The 20,953-nt window shown below is 51.2% G+C and overlaps 1 protein-coding gene across 1 annotated transcript in view; it reads left to right on the plus strand.

The window, feature by feature from the left end:
• CCDC71 (coiled-coil domain containing 71) overlaps window positions 1–3,713 on the plus strand; it is a 4,025-nt gene extending 312 nt beyond the window's left edge. Inside the window, exon 2 of the mRNA XM_008068175.2 lies at window positions 1,950–3,713. Coding sequence (XP_008066366.1) covers window positions 2,002–3,438 — 1,437 coding nt within the window. The 5' untranslated portion in view covers window positions 1,950–2,001 and the 3' untranslated portion in view covers window positions 3,439–3,713. The remainder of the gene's footprint in view (window positions 1–1,949) is intronic.
• The last annotated feature ends 17,240 nt before the right edge of the window (window positions 3,714–20,953 follow it).

Genomic DNA, 20,953 nt, shown 5'->3' on the forward strand with positions numbered 1-20,953 from the left:
TCTGCAACTCCTTGCCCTCCGACACTTCCCGAGGCGTGTATGCATGGTACATGTGTGTGCACATACCCAGGAGGGAGGCTCACCGTCTTCCACGTAGTCGATGGTCGAGAGGTGCTGGAATCGGCTGCACACCACACTGCCTTGCCTCCGCAGCTTGGGACGCTGAGTGGGAGGGGGCGAGGACCCGGGGGCCGAGGCGGGACCGGTCGTGCTGTCCTGGGGGGCGGCGGGCTCTGCGGCTTGGCTCAGCTCGATGCAGTACTCAATGAGGCCGATCCCACCCCCCACCCCACCCCTGTCTTCTGTCAACTTCCCCTGCCGGCCCCAGGGGCACATGTGAAGGGAAGTTGGGGACCCGGCAACAGCTTGTGTTTCCGAAGCTTCTTGAAATCCCAGAAGACCCTTCCAAGAGCCCAGCCCAATCTGGGCGGAGCAGCCCCTAGGTCTCCCCTGTGACAGGGGCGTATGGGGGTGGGAAATAGGCCCCTCTCTGTTCTACAGTTTACAGCCCTAGGAGCTACATCCCCTCAAAAAAATTAATAAAATAACTAAAGTCATGTGCAAGGACTGTGCTTGGAGAATGGCCTATGGGGAGGGGAAGTGCCCCAGACACCTGAGGATTCAAGAATGTTTCCAAACAAAGAGCCCTAGGGCACTTCTTCCTGGGGATTCTGAAGACTCCATTAAAGATGGGAAGAAGCTGCTCAGACAGCCAGTCATGGCCCCAGGGACCAGCCTGAGCTCAGCTGATCTTTTAATGCTCCAGTGCAGCTGGGAAGCTGCCTGTTGCCTCTGGAAGCCCTCAGTGTTGGTTTGGGTATGAGATATTAATCATGATTGATAGCTACAGCTTCTTCAAAGAAACCTGAGACAAGTTGGGTATTCCCAGACAGCTCCATCTAGGCTGTACTGAGGTCTGTGGCTCACCAAGCCCTAGGCAGGACAGCTCAGACCTCTAATGACCATTTGACTTACCATCCTATTTGGAGCCTTTGGTTCCCATTGTCCTCAACCTTGGGCTCTTGGTCCGTCTGCTTGGTTCCTGGGCTGCCTGGTTGCCTAGAGACATGTCATTAGCACCTGCTACCCATCAGCCTTTTATTTCCCATTGAAGAAAAGTCTAGCTTTTTTCTTGGGGTTGGTCTCCATGTCTCTGGAGCTAGGAATTGGGCTGCTGAGTAGCCTGTCTACGTAGCGGAACTTTTGCTGGGCAGGTGGATTTCCTCACTCTACCCTGCCACTGTACCTGAACACTAGCAACTGTAGAAGCAAAGATGGGCATGGACATTGGGTTTAAGTCTGGGCCTTTTGGCCAACATTCAAAGTTCTTTTTGCTCTGTCTTCACTTGTTTTTCCAGCTGGACTCCCAGCACTGACCCCAGACCCCACACCAAATATGCCTTGCTCTTTCTCACTTTGGAGCTATTGCATTGGCTAATCCACTTTTTGCTCCATTTCATATGGTCCCTTCCTAAATCATTCATTCTTGCTAAGTGTTGCCTCTCCCAGAAATCCTTCCCTGACCCATTGGCAAGCTGAGCTGAGTGCTACCATATACTCCCAAGGACCTTAATGGTGGCTGGCTCTATCTTTCCTTCTGGACTAGGCTCCTTAGGGATGGGGTATTTGCCTACATTCCCAGGGCTAAGTCCAATACTAGGTTTCTGGCCTCAGAGAATAAAGAATTGAATTGAAATGTGTCAAGCTCAAATCTTTCCAGGGATCTGGCAGCATGTTGGATTGCTTTGAAGTACTTCTGAGCACGAAGCTGCCTGACCCATACTCCCTCTCACCCCAACATGGTAGAGGGTTAGAAGACCATGGTAGTGGCTCACCCTAACTGGAACCCTTAGTGTCATAGAGAGTAGGGGCCCTGATTGACCTGTCTGCCTGTTCTGGCCCTCTATCTCAGTGCCATTCTTATTGACTCTTTTCCTCTTGCCTTGGAGGTGCTGAGAGCTGGTTTGCACATACCTGGGCAGATCTGCAGTGCCTAATGCCATGAGCGTGGTGGTGCAACATGTGGAGGAGAAAGCTGTGCACTCCTGGTCACGTATCTCCACAGCAGGAAAGAAGGCCCTGGAAGAGGCGCTGCTTGTCTTTAACCCCATGAGCCAGGATCTCAGTGCCACAGAGGCCCAGCTTGTTGCCTTCCTGCAGGGCCTGCGAGATGATGGCTTCCAACCTACCATCCTGCGCAGTGGTGATGTCTATGGCTATAGTTCATGTACAGCCAATCCCCCAAGCCAGACGAAGTTGCAAGCTCGTGCCCCCAATGCAGCTGCCACATCACCTCCATCCAGTGCTCCCCGAACTGCCATGCGGCTGCCCACAGGCCGGGCCACACTGCTCCCCATGCCACTGTCTGGCAGGCTGGCTAAAGCATCCACACCAGCCCTTGCCAAGCATGCTACCACCAATCTGCTGCTGAGCTCCCTGAAGCAATCAAGTGCTAGCCGTGCCCAGGGTGCAGCAGTGGGCTTCCCTACCCACCTCTACCCAGGTGTCTACCCTGCCATGCGGCTCTCTGTTGTCCTTGAGGCCCTGGTTCCACTCAAGTCTCCCATGCCCTGCTTGAGTGCCAAACACAAGGCACAGTCACTCCAGCTCTCACTTGCAGACTCTCCTCTGAAACTTCGGAAAGGTTCAGGGAAAGGCCCAGGGAACTCCTGGCCCAAAGGTCCCAGAAAAACTACAAGCAAGGGCTCCAAGTGTCTGACCCACAAAGGCCCCGGGGCTGGACCCCGACGAGGCACTGGACCTCAGAGCAAGACTTACAGAGTCACTGGGTCCATCATTGGCCAGCGCATGAAAGGGGGCTCTGTCCTAGGCACCAAAACAGCCCAGGCCAAGGCAGCTCGAACACTGGCCAAAGCTGCCCGTGCCCAGGCCAAGGTAGCTCGAACACAGGCCAAGGCTGCCAAGGCCCGGGCCAAGGCCAAGGCAGCACAGGTCAGGGCCCGAGTCAAGGCCCGGGCCAAGGCCAAGGCAGCACGGATCAAGGCCAAAGCCAAGGCAGCACGGGTCAAGGCCAAGGCCAAAGCCAAGGCCATGGCAGTACGGGCCAAAGCTAAGGCCAAAGCAGTGCGTGCCAAGGCCAAGATGGCTCAGACTCGGGGCAGGGGTAGGCCAAAGGGGTCTACTCAGGCCAGAACTGCAAGGAAGGGCCAGAAAAGTCACCCAGAGACTGTTGGACAGAAGAGGAAAAGGGCTGAGGAGACAAAAGATCTTACTCCCAAGAAGAGAACACGGCTTGGGCTCCAATCTCCTAAGGCGTGGCTAGGGCCTGGAACAGCAAAGCTGCTAAAGTTCCGTGCCATAAAGGTAGATAGGCAGTCCTCGGATGATGAGGTACGGCAGTGGGCTCAGCGGATCCTCTGTGTGAACCTGTCTCCTGTAATACGGCTCCAGCCATTGCTACCATATTCAGCACCCTGATTCCTTCACGCAGCAGTGTTTGGGGAAACAACCCAGGTGTCTGTATAGCCAGTGGCACAGTGTGCTATGCCTGTGGACTCTGCAACCTCGAGGATTCCGGGTACCTCTCCAGGGCCCTGGTGGCCACCAGCCTCCTTTCAGAAACTGGAGGGGGTGGGGTGGGGTGGGGAGGGCGGGCGGGAGGGGTGTTTTCATGGCGTGATGCACTGTGACTTGTTATTCAAGTTGTATGTCCACTGTTCCATCTATCACGTTTTATACCTTTCCACCTTCCAGTCTCCCTGCCCATCCTCCACGGTCTTTTTTTGTGTGTGTGGCTGCCAGCAGGTCAGGTTGAGCATATAGGGAAAGTGGCCCCAGGAACAGGCCTGCCAGAGATGGGGTTGTGGAAGAGGGCCTCTGCCAGCTCCCTCTGGAGAGATGAGGGGAAACTCAGATGCTGACCTCTACAGTTGTGAGAGGCATCCCCTGAGGGCAGGAGCAGAGCCACTGTGAGGTAAGACACTTCCCTTTGAGGCCACCCTGGTTGTTATCCAGAGGACCCCTTACAGAACAGTAGTCAGTTCCATAGGGAACATTGCAGCCAGCATGTTTTTAGGCCAGAGAAGGGAGGGTTTGTTGTACTACTCCCTAGGGGCCAAGCAGACAGCCTAGCTGAAACCTTGGGGCTTTGCCTAGACGTGTCTGTTGTGAGGATAGGCTTAAAAGGTTTAAAGTTCTTCTCCCCCTTTACTCTCGGGGGAGAAGAGTGATTAGCCTTAACTTTGGTGGCAAGGGGCTGGGAACTGAGTCAGGACCGCAGAGCTTGCCCTCACCAAAAAATTTTCTTGGTTGAGTGAAGTTTTCATGACTGCCTCATCAGCAGTGCTTTCTGCCTGGTTTTGAAGTGTTCTCTCTACACCTAGGTCCAACCTCATTATGCCCACCCCCTTACAGCCCTGTATGTTTCAGACGTTGTCACCTTTCCTGCTTTGCAGAAGGGTTGGGCCCAGGATGCTGAGTTAAACTAACTGCCCTTCCCAGGCTGAATGCATTGGCTAGGGGTGTGGGGGTGGTGAGTGGCATATTTTCCAGAGTTTCCTAAAGATGAACACCCTTTCAGAGCTGGGGATGGGAGCATCGTCTGAAATGAGAATCAGATCTTTTTTTTTGAGTTGGAGTCTCACTCTGTCGCCCAGACTGGAGTGCAGTGGCTGCTCCTGGCCACCGCAGCCTCAACCTACTGGGCTCCGGTGATCCTTCCGCCTCAGCCTTCCAAGTAGCTGGAACTACAGGCGTGTGCTACCACACCTGACTCATTTTGATTTACTATGGAGATGAGGTCACGCCAAGTTGCCCAGGCGGGTCTCGAACCCACAGGCTCAGGCATTCCACTCACCTCAGCTTCCTAAAGGTGCAGGATTACAGGCTGAGCCACTGAGCCCGGCTTAAAAATCGGATCTTTTCTACCTCTGGGTTTGTCTGGGCCCTGAATAGTGGACCTGTGGAGAAGCTCTGCGTGCTTTTTTTTTTTTTTTGAGTAGTAGTCTCACTCTGTCACCCAGGCTGGAGTACAGTGACACTATCATGGCCACCGTAGCCTCGATTTGCTGGTCTCAGGTGATCCATCCACCTCAGTTTTCAAGTAGCTGGAACCACAGGCACGCACCACCACACCCTGGTAATGCTTGATTTATTGTAGAGAGAAGGGAGAAGGTCTCGCCAAGTTGCCCAGGCTGGTCTGAACTCACCCAATCCTCTCGCCTTTGTCTCCCAAAGTGCTGAGATTACAGGCATGAGCCACCATGCCCAGCTTCTGTGTGCTTGATGCTCTCCTAATCCTTCATCTGGTGGCTGTTAACATCCTTTCTCTAAATGCTTCCTCCCTTGGTTCCCCAAGCTGTGGGAACCCCTTGCTCCCAGCCGTGCTGTAGCCCCACAATCCTGCATGCTACTTGTCTCTGACACCTCTGCTTTCAACTATGATGTGAATATAGGGAATGACACTCAGCTCCTCAAGAGTGACTTGGCTTGGGGCCCACTAAGCACCCTCTCAGGCCTGATTCCAGCTCTCAGTGCCCAGTTGGGTTGGATCCTCTCTTTACAGTTATACTGCTACCACCAATGGGTAAGGGGTTGGCTCTTTCCCAGAGAGCAGTTAGAAAGGGAGGAGAATTCTGGCCTCCCCGATTTCTCCCTGGGTGGGATGAGGGTGGGGTATCCCTAAGATCCCTACTTAGACCCTGCCTGTCCTAACACAGGCTCCTAGTAGGATCCCTACTTAGACTCTACCTGTCCTAGCACAACTCCCCAGGATGTGCCAGATAACCTTCCTCTGCCTGACTGCTCAGGTGGCAGTTGCTTCCTACCCATTGGCAGCCTGGTTGTTGACCAAGGAGCCTTCGAACTTCATTGGCTTGTGGTTTCCATGGTTGGAGCCCTGCTGCATTGTCAGTCACTTGCAGGTGAGTAGGAGAGTGAGGGCTCAGGAGACTGGTGTCTGAGGTGACTCCTTGGTAGGTTTAGCCTTGTGAGGGTCTAGGTCATTGCTGGGGGCTGGAGGGAGAGGCCTGTGCTGTGAAATTTTGTTGTAGGGGTCTGATCACGAATCTCCTATCTAGTTTCCTTGGACCCTCCCACAGGAATCTGAGGATTGTTTCTTCTGTAACTCTCAGGACTAGAGTGGCCATGACATTGAAAATGTGACTGTGGTGGCAGCAAGATTGGGTGGCAGGCAGAGAGAGTGATGAGGGTGCCAAGGTGCCCATATGTGGGAATCTGGGGTCTAGGATCAGGGTCTGATCACTCTGACTAGCCCTTGTGGCTGCAGGTGTTGAAAATATCACCATCCAGCTGGACCTAGAGGGTACATTCTACTTTACCCAAAAGTTACCTAGTGCCCCGGCCTGAAGTGTTGACCTTGTGCCTCCTACCCAGTGGCCACTAGTGATGCTTGCCCCTGGTGACCCAAAGGTCCCTCCTATCCCCAGACATTCTGCCTAGCAGCTCTGCTTCCTGAGCACTCAGTGGACCATAGCTACTCCTGGCACATATATATACTTTGCCCACAACTGCTCAGGCCTCTTCCTGGAGTCCTTCTGCCCCTGGTCACAGGATTAGTGACCTCGTCTGTGACCAGTGTTACTCAGACATACAGCCTTCCACTGAGGGCGAGGTCAGGCCCAGGGAAAAGTGGAGAGGGTGGGCCCTGGGGTGAAATCAGAGGCTCAAACCTGCTTCTTCCTCTCAGGTAATTTTCAAAGTTCTGAACCTAGCAATTCTGGTGGAGGACCCAAACAACCCTGAGATTCAGAGCCAATCTGCCCTTTGTCAGGACAGTCAGATACTCACTAGAGAGAAAGATTCTGCCTCAGGAGGGCACTGGTGGGACAAGGCAAGCAGGCAAGCCAACTCAGTCTCTCAGGGTTATTGCCCAACTCTGTTCTATCATGGTCCTTCACCTTTATTGTGGTCCTTTTTGTGGCCTCCCATTTCTGTCCCAGTACTGTTCCCTATACCTGTGCCCAGTGCATAGGAACTGGGACAAGGAGCAGTCCTTATCTGTCCTCTATCTCTGCCCCATCCCTGAACTCCTTTGCGAGGTACCGTTCCCATCTCTGCTCCTATCATTGCCCCTCATAAATCTTCCCTTTGTGGGCCCACATCACTGCCCATATCATAGTCCACCGGTCATTCATGACCCTAATACCTGCCTTTTGTCCCTGCTGCTGCCTGTAGGTGGCACCAAGGTATCTCTGGATATGACCCTTTCTTTGTAAAGAAGTCTTGTTAAAGGACAAGAGAACCACATAACCATAACCCAGCAGGGGAACCCAGAACCAGGCCAGGAGGGTGCCAGAGCAGGACAAAGTCCAAACTAGCTTTTTCTCCGCATTCACTGGGCACCCCCTGCCTACCTGTACTGCACTTATTACCAACTGCTCACCCTGAACCCTCATGGTAGGTCTGCAAGTTGCTGTTTTTGCCTCTGATCAGGAAAGAGGGAAGGCCTGCAGAGGAAAGATAGAAGAGATCGCCTCAGCTGGGAAACTGATCTTAAGATGTGGAGCAGAGAGAGAAGTCATGGACCCATTACTTCATGTGTTTATTTAACAAGTACCCATTGAGCCCCACTCTCAGGCATCTCTTGGGCAGTGTTTGATGGGAAGCACACAGAAAAGGTCTCTGTCTTGGAGTCAACGTCAAAGATAGTTGCTAAATAAGCTACAGTCATGCATCAGAGAATACCTTCTGAGAAATGTATCATTAGGTGATTTTATTGTTGTGCGACCATCATAGAGTGTACTTACATGGTTTAGCCCACTACATATGTAGACTATATGGTATAGTCTATTCCTCCTAGGCCTTGAACCCATACAGCATGTGACTGTGCTGAATAATCTAGGCCATTATAACACAATGGTAAGTATTTGTGTGGTACAGTTAAAGTATGGTATAAAAGTTTTTTTTTAAAGTGGTGCACCTGTATAGGGCACTTACCATGAATGGAGCTTGCAGGGCTGGAAGTTGCTCTGGGTGAGTCAGTGAGTGGTGAGTGAATGTGAAGGCCTAGGACATTACTGTACCTTACTGTAGACTTTATAAACACTGTACACTTAGGCTACATTAAATTTATAAAAACATTCTTTCAATAATAACTCCAACTTTTTTACTTTATAAACTTTTTAATTTTAACTTTTTGACTCTTGTAATAATACATCTTAAAACACATGTACAGCTATACAAAAATATTGTCTTTATGTCCTTATTCTATAAAATGTTTTCTATTAACTTTTTTTAACTTTTAAACATTTTTTTAAAAAAACAAAGATACAGCTGGGCTCGGTGGCTCAGCCTGTAATCCCGTGCTTTGGGAGGCCAAGGTGAGTGGATTGCCTGAAACCGCGGGTTCGAGACCCGCCTGGGCAACTTGGCAAGACCTTAGCTCTACAATAAGTAAAAAAAAAAATCAACCGGGCTTGGTAGCGTGTGCCTGTAGTTCCAGCTGCTTGGAAGACTGAGCAGAAGGATCGCTGGAGCCCAGCAGGTGGAGGCTGCAGTGGCCAGGAGCGGCCACTGCACTCCAGTCTGGGCAACAGAGTGAGACTTCAACTCAAAAAATAAATACATAAATAAATTTAAAAAATGAAGATACAAACATATTAGCCTAGGCCTACACAGGATCAGGATCATCAATATCACTGTCTTCTACCTCCACATTTTATCCCACTGGAAGGTCTTCACAGGCAATAACATGCATGGAGCTGTCATCTCCTGATAACAATGCCTACTTCTAGAACACCTCTTGGGTGCTGTGACTCATTCCTGTAATCCCAGCACTGGGAGTATCACTTGAGCCCAGGAGTTAGAGACCAGTCTGAGCACCATAGCAACATAGCAAGATCCCATCTTTACACACACACAAATTAGAATACTCCTGAAAGACTTGTCTGAGGCTGTCTTACAGTTAAATTTTTTTTTTTTTTTTGAGTTGGAATCTCACTCCATTGCCCGAGCTGGAGTGCAGTGGCACACTCATGGCCACCCCAGTCGACCTGCTGGACTCTGGTGATCCTTCTGCCTCTGCCTCCCAAGTAGCTGGAACTGTAGGCATGCACTACCATGCCCAGCTAGTTTTTTATTTATTGTAGAGATGAGGTCATGCCAAGTCGTCCAGGCTAGTTTCAAACCTAGGGGAGTCAAAAGTGCTGGGATTACAGGCTGAGCCATCGAGCCCGGGCTTTTTTTTTTCTTTTAGTTGGATACAAAATCCTTACTCCTTGGCCTCCCAAAGTGCTGGAATTACAGGTGTGAGCCACTGTGCCGGCCATCAAGTATTATGTACTGTACATAATTGTATATGATGTAGTTTCATATGACTGGCAGCACAGTAGGTTTGTTTACACAGCATCACCACAAACACGAGCAATGTGTTGCACCATAATGTTATGTTGGCTACCAAGTCACTACACAATAGGAATTTTTCATCTTCATTATAATTTTATGGGTGTATGACTGTAATAACTTACATGATTTGGCTGAATAATAAGCAAATTTCTAGTTAGGACTGTGGACTAGGAAATGGAATTCTTTACTACACTGGGGAAGCAGGTTTCAGATTCCTGGTGATGCCAGAGTGGGATCACCAAGGAGTAAGGATTCCAGGAAGTATTGGAATGTTCAGGTCTCAATTCAAAAATGGCATCAGACTGAAGAAAGGGAATCCTCATTGCAGAGGTGGAATTATCACCATGGGGGAGGCTGTAGTCATCCTAAGATGGCACATTCAGGGGAGCAGGGATGAGGGACTCCCATAGCATGGGTGCTGGAGGAGGTAGCTATAAGGATGCAGAGAGGGGAAAAATTCCTCCTTTTCCTTCTCATTCATAGAGGGGTGAGGACCAAAGCACCTGAGGTCTGACTATCTGTGTCTCCAAAACTTTATGAGACTAACCTCTGTGTAAACGTTTCCAAACTGCACACATTGGGTGACAGGCCCCTGAGGGACCTCAAAGGGCATTCCTTCTACTACTATGCCCCTATGAGCCTTTGGCCAGAGACAGCTGCCTGTATTATGGCCACGCCTGTGAGTGCAGGCCTGCACCTGGGGACCTAGCCAAAGTGCAAGGCATGGTGAGGACCATGGAAGGGACATCCTGTAACTGGTGGGGTAGGCTAGCTGGGACTTCAGGGCAGAGCTGTCTTACCCTCCTCATTGCTAGGTACATGAGCTTTGCTTCTGCTGCCACTATACAGCTGATACTCACTGTGAGTGCTGCCAGGACTGCATCAGGACCACCCATGGCATGCAGCAGAGCCTGGATACCCCCATGCTTGTTAGGGTAGGTGCCAAGCCCTGCTCTGCCCGGCCATGCCTGCCATGGGTCATCCCATCCCTATATACCTCTCTGCTTCTGTCTCAGGATGTGCCATGGGCATGCTACAGTTGTCACTTTGACATGGCCATGTGTCTGTTGTCTGGCAATGTGAATAGAGGTGTGTGTGTGATGCATGTCTGCACAACACAGCTGGGTACCACTGTGAGGACTATCAGCCCTTCTTCCACCACAATCCCCAGGAGGATCTGGTTCCCCTTGGTCCTGCAGATGTGAGTCCTCCAACCCCCAATCCCATTTCTGACCCTAATCCTTCAGCTCCATGATGTCCTCTGACCTAATTCCATCCTTAACCTCTGACACCTACTTCAACCTGTGACTATGACCCTGCGGCCCTGTGGGTGTTCTGGAAGGGATTTTATGTGATGCTCACATGGACAAGACCTGTGGCCTTCTGTCTGGGCAATGTCACTACAAAGTCCATGTATGGGACCAGCAGTGACTTCTGCTAGCCTGCTTACTACTGACTGAGTCCCACCCATCCTAAAGGCTACCAGCATGAGTAACCCTCAGGGTGGACCCCCATCTTTTGTTTTCCTTGCTCTGCCTCCAGTCACTGCTCTGATAAAATGTCCACTCCACAGCAGTTTCTATCTGAAAGCCCTATGCCTTAACCTGCAGGTGCAACTCCCGTGGCACTCATGCCTGTGATCCCTCCGCTGGTACCTGTCACTACAAATGCTTTGTCTTTGGATGGGGCTGTAACCATTGCCTGGTGAGCCTTGACCCACCTTCTGATTTGATCTTGACCTTGGGCACTGCACTTCTTGGAGCTAAGAGTATAAGGCAGCCAGGCTCGGTGGCTCTGCCTGTAATCCCAGCACTTTGGGAGGCCGAGGCGAATGGATTGCCTGAGCTTGCAGGTTCAAGACCAGCCTGGGCAACTTGGCAAGACCTCATCTCTATAATAAATCAAAAATTAGCTGCGCGCCTATAGATCTGGCTACTTGGAAGGCTGAGGCGGAAGAGTTGCTGGAACCCAGCAGGTTGATGCTGGGGTGGCTGTGTGTGCACCATTGCATTCCAGCCTGGGCGACAGAGTGAGACTCCAACTCAAAAAAAAAAAAAAAAAGTATAAGGCTATAATTATCATGACTGTAAGACTGTGCATTATACACGGATGGGTGCCACTCACTCACTGACCTGATCACCAAAGTCAGTGCCACCTTGGCTGGTTGAACCAGCATATGCCCTCAGGTAGGAGATTTGGGAACAAAAGAAGGGCAAGTGATTAAACACGTTACAACAGTATTATACACTAGACTTAAAGGTGTTTCACAGCAAACATATTTGGAGGAAGACTCAATCCAAGTAATAACTTCATCCCCTTCTTGTCTTAAATGTTACAAACTCTTTCTTTAACCTTTGTTTAATCCTGGTTGTGTGCTCATCTCCTCACCTCCCTCTGTGAAGCCATGCAGGAATGGACCATGTCTTCTCTCTCCCTCTCAGCTTCAAGTAGAGGCATATTTAAGCCCTGCACTCACATCCTCTCCCACCAGACGCGGTCCCAGTATATGACCTCCCAGGTCCCTGACCCACTCTCCCTGTCTAGATCTTCCTGCCTTTCCCCAACCCAACTACTCTTTCCTGTAGCCCAAGTTCTGGTGTCTGAGCAGTCCCTTCCCCCCAACAGGATGCTGGCCCTGTGACTTTAGGGGTGCTGACAGCAACAGATGTAGTGCAGGGCCTGGGAGTCAGAGTTAAGTGGCAAGAATCATGAGTTCATCTTGCTCCCTCCTTGACCTTGTGCTCACTCAGGTGTTTTGCAGGGAAGGGTCTTTGCCTATGCCACCCCTCCCTCTATGGCCGCCTTTGTCATGAGCTCCAATCTGGGTTCTTTCGTGCTGCCCTTGACCAGACCACAGCTAAGGCTGAGCTTGGTCATGTTCTCCAGTCAGCCAACTCCTGGCTTCCCATGTGTCCAAGAGAGTCACTAGCAGGACAAATAAAAGTTCAGACACTGGGGCATAGAGGAGGAAGGGAATGTCCAAAAACAAAACAAAACAAAACAAAACCAAAAAACAAAACTATTTGCAGAGAGATGCTGAGCAGGGTAGGAAAAATTAGGAAATCCAGGCATACGAGCTGTTCCAGCAATTCAGGAGGCTGAGAAGAGAGGATTGTCTGAGGCTAGGGGTTTAAAATCAGCCTGGACAATATAGCAAGACTTCAGCTCTAAAAATAAAAACAAAGAATTTGCTGGGTGTGGTGGCACAAACCTGTAGTCCCAGTTACTTGGGAGGCTGAGGTGGGAGGATTGCTGAGCCCAGGAGTTTAAGACTGCAGTAAGCTATGATCGCACCACTGTGATCACTCCAGCCTGGGTGACAAAGCAAGATCCTGTCTCGAAAAGAAAAAGAGAGCGGGAGGGAAGGAGAGAGGGAGGAAATAAGTAAATAAATACAAGTGTGGGTGTCAGCATGGTCAGAGGTTCAATGTCTTGGACAGAGGCATATTATTCCCAGGACAGTGTGGGAGAGGACTAGGCCAGAGTATTGAAGCACACTGACACCTAATTTTCTCAAAGGGATCTCCCTGACCTGCTCCTTTCCACTGTACACAAGCCCCAGGGACTACCCCTGTCTGACTCCAGCCCAACTTTGGAGACAGTGTAGCTCTCAATGTGTCTTCCACCCTGCCTGTTGAGAACAAAATGAGGAATCTGAGTAACAAGATGAAGTCACAGGTCACTAGGATCTTAGGAGGGATGGAGGCCCTGGGGATACAGATCCTTGGGTTCTTGGGAGGTTGGGAGCCTGAGTCCTGAGGGTCCTAGATCCTGGAGTAGGAGTTTGTGTTTCATAGCCAGGCCCCAGAGAAGCCCCTTCTTCTGGATTAAGGGCTGGTTCTGCACTTTGGACTGGTTCACACTCTGCATGTGTGGTCAGCAGGGGTGGTGCCCATGGTGCCTTGTACCCTGGAGTATGACATTGTCCTGTGCACTATGAGACCCAGGTTAGTGGTGTGGGTTCCAAGAGTTTGAATGGGTGGTTGTGGGTGGTGAGTAGGGGCAACTCTGTGGCTGCTGACCCCTGACCCCAGGAACCTGAATACTGGCAAGTATTAGTCAGTGTCCCTGCCCAATTTCTGCCCAGCAGCACTCATTGTGCCCCTCTGCCACCCCCAGAGTAGCTGTTCCAGCTGTTCCATGAATATGATAGGCAAGATCCTGTGACTCCCAATCCTGTTTTTGCAAATACCAAGACCCTATTATGCTGCCAATCACTTGAAACAACACCTGGGCCAAGTGGGAAATGCCCAGTATGGCATATTGTCATGTCACAGAACAATCAAAACAGGGACTTAATAGAGCAAGATTTAAGAAGTTGGTCTTTTTCCACTCATATTCATGATGAAATATTGGGCCCTATAACTGCACAATAGAAATGGGGCATCCTTGGGACGATATGAGCATGACATCCTCATCCTACTTCTATTCCTCTCCTTACTTCCCAAAGGGCTATGGTTCTATCCAGATCTTTCTGCTTTGAACAAGGAATACACTACTCCATGACATTGGGGTTGTGACAGATTCAAGGGGGTACAGAAACCTGAGGGGAGTCATCCTTCTGGATTTGGTTAGGTCCTAGGAGCTCTGGTAGAAACGTAAAGTAAGGCAGGATAGGGTTGGTGCAGTGAGGCTGGGGGATGAGGGATCACAGAGGCCTGGAGTTGTACCAAGAGGATTGGGACCTATATAGGTGAAGAATGTAGGCAGAGGAGTCCAGGCAGAGGGGAAACAGCACATGCAAAGGATAGAAGATAAGAATAGGCAGGACCAGACCTCATAGGACCTTGTGGGCCAGGAGAGAGACTTACTCAACCTTTATACCACGGGAAGTGAGGAGCCATGGAAGTGATTTGAGCAGGGAAGAGATGTGGGAGAATTAATTGTTTGGGGGAAGGCCCAAATGGAGGCTACTGAAATGATTCTGAGTGAGAGATGGCATTGTCTGGACTAGATTGGGGCCATTAGAGAGGAAGGAGAAATAACTCAAAAGAGATTAGAAAACAGAAAGAGGAAGGGGGGAGTGCTATGAGGGTCAATGCAAGGAAGGATGGCACGTGTTAGTAAGTAGAGTTGGGCTCACTGCCTCCTGCCTGCTGCTCTCTACCCTCCTGCTAAATTGTGCTCCTGCCACAGGAGAAGAAGCTGTCTGAGCTGAGGTTTGCAGACCTCCGAGGCCAAAATGCATTTGTAGAAGCTCCATCAGGAAGGCTGCATGGAGGCAGCAGGGACAGGCCTCCCCAGCACCATTCCTGAGGCTTGTGCCCATCTGGTCTGCAGCATCTTGGCCTTGCTTTCCTGGGGGTGGCCTTGGTGAGCATGTGCCCCAGACTTGGATAGGGATTGCAGGAGCACCATGAGATTCATCTAATCAGCCGGGCTCAGTGGTTCAGCCTGTAATCTCGCGCCTTTGGGAGGCTGAGGTGAGTGGATTGCCTGAGCCCGCGGGTTCGAGACCTGCCTGGGCAGCGAGACCTCATCTCTACAATAAATAAAAAAATCAGCCGGGCTTGGTAGCGCATGCCTGTAATCCCGGCTACTTGGAAGGCTGAGGCGCAAGGATCGCCGGAGCCCAGCAGGTTGAGGCTGCGGTGGCCGGGAGCGGCTCCGGCACTCCAGTCTGGGCAACAGAGCGAGACTCCAACTCAAAAAAAAAAGAAGATTCATCTAATCTTGACTTTCATCCTGTCAGCATGTGAGTGCCACCCATAGGGTTGATTGACTATTGAGTGTGCCCTGCTGGGTTGGCAGTGTCCCTGATTGTACTTCTGATTGTACTGCATGCCTGGCATATATGGTTTCAGACCCACTGGCTGCAGTGGTAAACCTTCAGGACTTATGGACATGGGGTTGAGGGCCAGCTCCTTTGCATGGTTTGACTGTTCTGTCACTCTCCACATAGTGCCATTGCTATGCTGACGGTACCACCAGTGCCATCTGTAATCCTGTGAATGATCAGTGCTTGTACCAGCTAGGACTTGCTTGTTGCTGCTATGACCACTGTCTCCCTGGCCAGTGTGGCTTCCTGCACTTCCAGTCCTGTGCTTGCAATGCACATACAGAGCTGTGCCACCCACTTACAGGTGTCTGTCAGGGCTGTCCTGGGGCCACCATGAACCAGCACTGTGAGAGGTGAACACTGGTGTTGGATGGGCTGGGCAGGAAGTATGATGGGTGGGCCTGGCCCGGGTGCTTGGATGGCTACTATAGATACCCCACCCTAGGCTTGGGTCAATAGTGCCAGCCCTGCCTCTGTCCTGGGCACCCTTACTCTGGTCTCTATCATGGGAGCTCCTACCATGTGGACAGCACGAGTGGGCATGTTCTGTGCCTCTATTCACCTGACTATGCAAGTGAGGCATGATTGGCAGTGGCAAAGCCACAGCCCTGGTTACTTGTTCACAATCTCATCAGGCCCACATGACAAATCTTTGCTAATGCCACCTGTATGCTGAGCTGGGGACCTATCTTCAAGGAGTTCCTATTCTGAGGAGGGAGGGCCAAATAGGAGTAATTAGAGGCATGGAATTTGTAAGCCAGAAAGATGGGTTATAGTATATCTATTGTGTCCTTTCTGGCCAGCCCTCAGACCTTCTAGCTGGGTATCTGGAACCCACAGGCTGCCCCAATTTTCTCCAGGCCTCTGCTGTGAACATTACTCCCTTTTCTATTTTGGGTGCCCGTCACCAGGAGGAGACCCCAGAAGGAGTCCTTGCTGATGACTCTGCCAGTGCAACAACAATACCAATCCCTGTGATCCCACTGACTGTGACCTCCACAGTGGATACTGCTAGCACTGCCTGCATCACAGCTATAGCCTTGGTTGTGCCCACCACAGGCCTGGCTTCCATAGCAATGCCCTGCTCCCAGGGGCCTGCCAGCATGAATGTGTGGGTGGGGTGGGTGAGGACATCCCAGGGTGGCTCTACAGACTGTCTTTAGACCCTCTACAGACCCTGCCACACCTTTCTTCTCCCCAGGCTGCAGCTGTGACCTTCTAGTTCTAGCAGTGCCTATCTAGAACTGAAGTCTGATTCTGCAATCAGGTCAGCAGGTAGGGCTGCACCTGCCATGCCCAACACACTTTGCAACCAATATGTCACTCAGTGAGTGAGCCCATGTTGTACCTAGCATGCGGTAGTAGCAAGGTGTAGATGAACATGTGCTTGCCTGTGACAGGGTATGACATAGCTTGTATGAGTGTCCATGTGACCACCATTACTGGTGTATGTGGCTGCAAACAGCTATGTGAGTCTATGCTCTTACGTGACATTAACTGTGAGCTGGTGTTAAGGCCTGGTGGAGTGTGGACATGAGGCCGCATGTGCCCGACCCCACATGCTGCCATGCATTAGTTTGTGGTCAAACCACTGTGAGTGGATCATGGCAAGCAGAGTGAATATGACGAGGATGGAGGTGAGGTGGAGCTGGAAGGAGGCTGAGGGGATGCAGACAGAGGGATTAGGATTGAGATCTGGTACAGGCAGAGAGGAATGCCCACGGGAAGCAGAAGAGATGCCCAGGAGAATGGTCAGTGACTGAAATGAAGCCTGAAGTGTGTTCTTATGTCCTTGTTGAGGAGAGGGTGGAAGTCAGACTCAGAGAGTGAGGTAGGCATGGGAGTGAGGGCATGGAGACAGCAGGTGTGCAGCTTAGGACATGGAGGGGAAAAGGGCAATGGCCCAGGAAATGAGAATTCAGTGGGTCCATAGGAGGCAAGGGCTGGAGATGTGGGAATATGGGGATTGACCCAGGGAGTAAGGTCAAAGAAAACAGGAAGGAAGAGGCCCTCAGCTAAATGCAAGTGTGCTTCCTTCCTGGACAGGAGCAGGGCTAGGAGACGACACAAGTATGTGTGCCATGTGTGTCCAAGCACTCATATCCTTTTCCCTTTCCTAAAGGAGGGTCTTTGGCCCTATTGACTGGCCTGTGCTTTCTTCTCTCAGGACACAGGTCAGTGCCCCTGCTGGGCAGAGTTTGGGGGGCTGCACATGCTCCCATTGTCAGGATTAGTATTGGGGTGACCCTGAGCAGGAGTGCAGAGGTGAAAGGCACTCACACAGTCCACCACCAGGGGTGAGGCTGCCCTGCACTGGCCACTCAATGTGGAGTAGAAAGGCATTATTGGGGTTTTCCTTAGGGTGAGCACAGCAATTTTATTGCTGTTGCCCCAAAACTTAAACAAATACTTGTGAAAGCAGCTGTAGGAAAACAGTTGGCAAGGCTAGGCAGGGGATGTCCACTGATTGGCCACATTGGTTCTTTCCTGTCCCTGCCTGCCAGTCCTCAGCCCTGGTTGACTCCTGACTGGAATGTAGAGTCCCTGGAGCCCTCTGCTATTTTCTGGCCCAAAGTCTGCTGCATAGTATGGCCTCTCTGGCCAGGATTAATGCCAGTGGCCATGGCAGTTCTGAGCAGTGGCTTAGGTGAGGGTTGGTGTGACTCTTCACATTCACATAGAGCCATTCTCATCCTCCAGGATTCTGGAAGGTGAGACTATTGCTAGTGTCGTTTGCCCTTTGCCCTGGTCCTATCTCTCCCCTGTAGCCTGTGCCTGTGCCCATAGGGATCTATCTCACCCAGCTGAGACCTGCATACGGGCACCTGCCTCTTTAGAGAGGGCATCTCAGGGATGAGGTGCCAGGCATGTGCTCACAGCTTCAGTGGTGCCTTTCCACAGTGCACATCCTGTCCCACCTGCTTCACCTCCTGGGACCAACACCTGGCTCTGTCCCAGATGCAGCTGGAATTTGTGGCCCAGGAGGTAGCCACCCTATACTCAGGGGATACCTGACTGGGATGTTGGTGGCCAGGGTAGACGCCTACAAGAACTGGAGAGGGTACTGCAGCAGGTGTGCGCATTCCTGGAGTCTCCCTGCAGCAATTTACAGAGTGGGCAGCTGGATACAGACAAAAGGTCTGGGATCAGAAGATAGGAGGTCTTTGAGAAGCTTCCCAGGGGCAGAGATTCAAGGGTCACAGGTTGGCCTGAGTCCTGAGTCTTGAGTCGGATGGGTTTCCTTGAGTGAAGAATCATGGAGCAAAGAGCATATTTAGCCAGGCTATTGCTACATCTCCCCATAGGATGAAAATGACTGCACTGGCCTGCACACTATGGACCACAGAACAGGTCGTAACAGAAAGAGAGCCATGGGGTAGGTGGCAGTGTGAATGCTTGGAAGTATTATCCTGGGAGCTATACTGTATCAAGGGCTTGACCTGGCCCAAGAGAGCCACAGGAGCCCAAGATGAGGCCAGGTAGAGATGAGTGAGCAGCAGGTGAGATTAGGGACTAGGATGTAGGGACCAGGCGCCCTGTGTATCTGGGGGACCCAGAAGGCTGATTGGTCCCATCCTAGGGAGTGGAGCCCTAGGTTATTCATCTATCCAACTCTCCCATCCTCTGCAGATACTGAAGCCCAGGCTTCCTCACTGCCCAGTTTTCCCAGGAGGCCATGCTCAGAGTCCAGACCATAGCCACACATGGAGAACCAGGCGGCATATTGGGGCAGACCCAAAATGCTTGATGATGGATGAAGAAGCTGCTGTGAGGGCCAGGCCAGCCCACAGAGACAGCTATGTGGGGGCTGAAACTGAAGAAACTGGTCTACAGTGTCCAGATGCTGCACCCTCAGCTTTTAGGGTTCCTAGTCAGAGCTGGAGTGATGGGTGGAGAGATGGTTCACTGTGGGGACTTTTTCATAGACAAGGACTTTCTCCTGGGGTAGGCTGAGTGTAGGCCAATAGGAGAGCTGGAACATGTATTTCTTCCTAGATCCCCATCTTGTTTGCAGGAATGCAGGGGTCAGGGATTTGGGCTGGCCTGTCTCCCTGTGCCCTGTGGGGCTCCCCTTGCCTTGGGACCCTGCTCACTGCTCAGTGGGCTCTGGTTGCCTCCCATAACTCCTCTTATGGCCTGAACATAGCAGTCACAGCCTTGAAGCTGCATCAGTAACAGGTACAGAGCCAGGGGACCAGTAGGTGGGAGCCATTGGGAGAGTCACAGGAGATCATGCCTTGGACATGGGGTTGCAGGAGACACATTCTGCATCTGACCCACTCCTACCAGCTGCAGCAAAGCCAGGCCATAGCAAGCTTCATGGGAATCGAGACCCAGGAGACATGACACCATGCAAAGGGCCCTAGGGTGTGGCCACCTTGGCCCATATGCAAGCAATCATGCAGACCAGCACTTCTTCATGGGTACATATCTGTTTAATGCATTCTTTTTTCTTTCTTTTTTTTGAGCGGGAGTCTCACTCTGTCGTCCAGGCTGAAGTGCAATGACACACTCACGGCCACCACGGCTTTGACCTGCTGAGTTCAGGTGATCCTTCTGCCTCAGCCTTCCAAGTAACTGGAACCACAGGTGTGCACCACCATACCTGGCTAATTTTTTCGATTTATTGTACAGACAAGGTCTCGCCAAGTTGCCCAGGCTGGTCTCAATCCCCTGGACTCAGCCAGTCCTCTTGCCTTCGCCTCCCAAAGTGCTGGGATTACAAGAGTGAGCTACTGAGCCCAGCCACTTGTTGCATTCTATTCATAGCTGGCTAAGGGCAGGTGCAGGTGGGCATTCAGGACACTGTCATGAAACTCCAGAATGAAGAGTATTCATAAGGGCTGACCAGGGATCAAGTGGGAGCATTACTGTACAGGTAAATGTTTAACAACTGTCTGGGATCAGGGGAACTGATTTGTAGCACTGATCAATTTTCATGGTGTAAATTATCCTATCATGATTGATTTTGGTCTGCCATGGCATTTAACAACTTATTGGCAAAACTCCTGAAAATTTAACAATTGGCTCCAACGGGTAATTGTGTCTTAGGTGGGGTCAGTGAGAGATTAGGGATCAGAGTCCAGGTCTAAGATCCCTATTCCGTTCTCTACAGACAAAGGTGTGAATGTTGCAAATGTGGAGCTGGTATTATGATGTGGGCTGGTGGTGTCCTTCCCCCAAGTTGGGACAGTGGGCATTGTCCTTCTGTTGGATCAGATCCAGGGTGCTCTTCTTGCACCAGATGCTATGGTCCAGAAGCTGCCTCCATCAGACACAACAGACCAGGTGAAGGGCCAGGAGGCTGAAGGTAGAAGTCAGAGGGTGGGCAGAAAAGGGATGCCCAACTGAGCATCTGTGCCCTTCAGGGAGGGTATAGCCAGGGCCAAGGACCAAACACTGAATGCTCAGGGGGTGCTGGCTGAGGTGAAGAGACTGCAGAGCAAGGGCTGCAAGCAGCAAAGTTGGTACTTCAAAGCCTGTAGGCTACTGTATAGGAGGTGATACCCCACTTGTTCCCAGTTCCCTTGTATCCCTTGTTCAGTGACTGCTGTGATTCCCATACTCCCTGAGGTCCTTGACCCACTGTGATACCACAGTACTACTAAATACCCTGACTATGCTAAAATCAACTTAGTTGTTACCCTACTGGGTCCTTTCTGTGATTCCCCAACCTTTGTCCCAGATGGCAGGGTGCCTGGCACAGGTGGCACTGGAAGTTGATGAGGCTCCAGTCCTAGGACATCTGTCCAGTGCAGCTGAGGTCCTCAGGACACATTTTTCCCTGAGTCAGTGGCAGGCTCAGGAGGTAGAAGACTAGACAGCCTGAGCCATGGGTATGGCAGGGAA

Source organism: Carlito syrichta, unplaced genomic scaffold, assembly GCF_000164805.1.
Source record: "Carlito syrichta isolate Samal-C Ts95f unplaced genomic scaffold, Tarsius_syrichta-2.0.1 Scaffold309885, whole genome shotgun sequence".
NCBI classification, from domain to species: domain Eukaryota; kingdom Metazoa; phylum Chordata; class Mammalia; order Primates; family Tarsiidae; genus Carlito; species Carlito syrichta.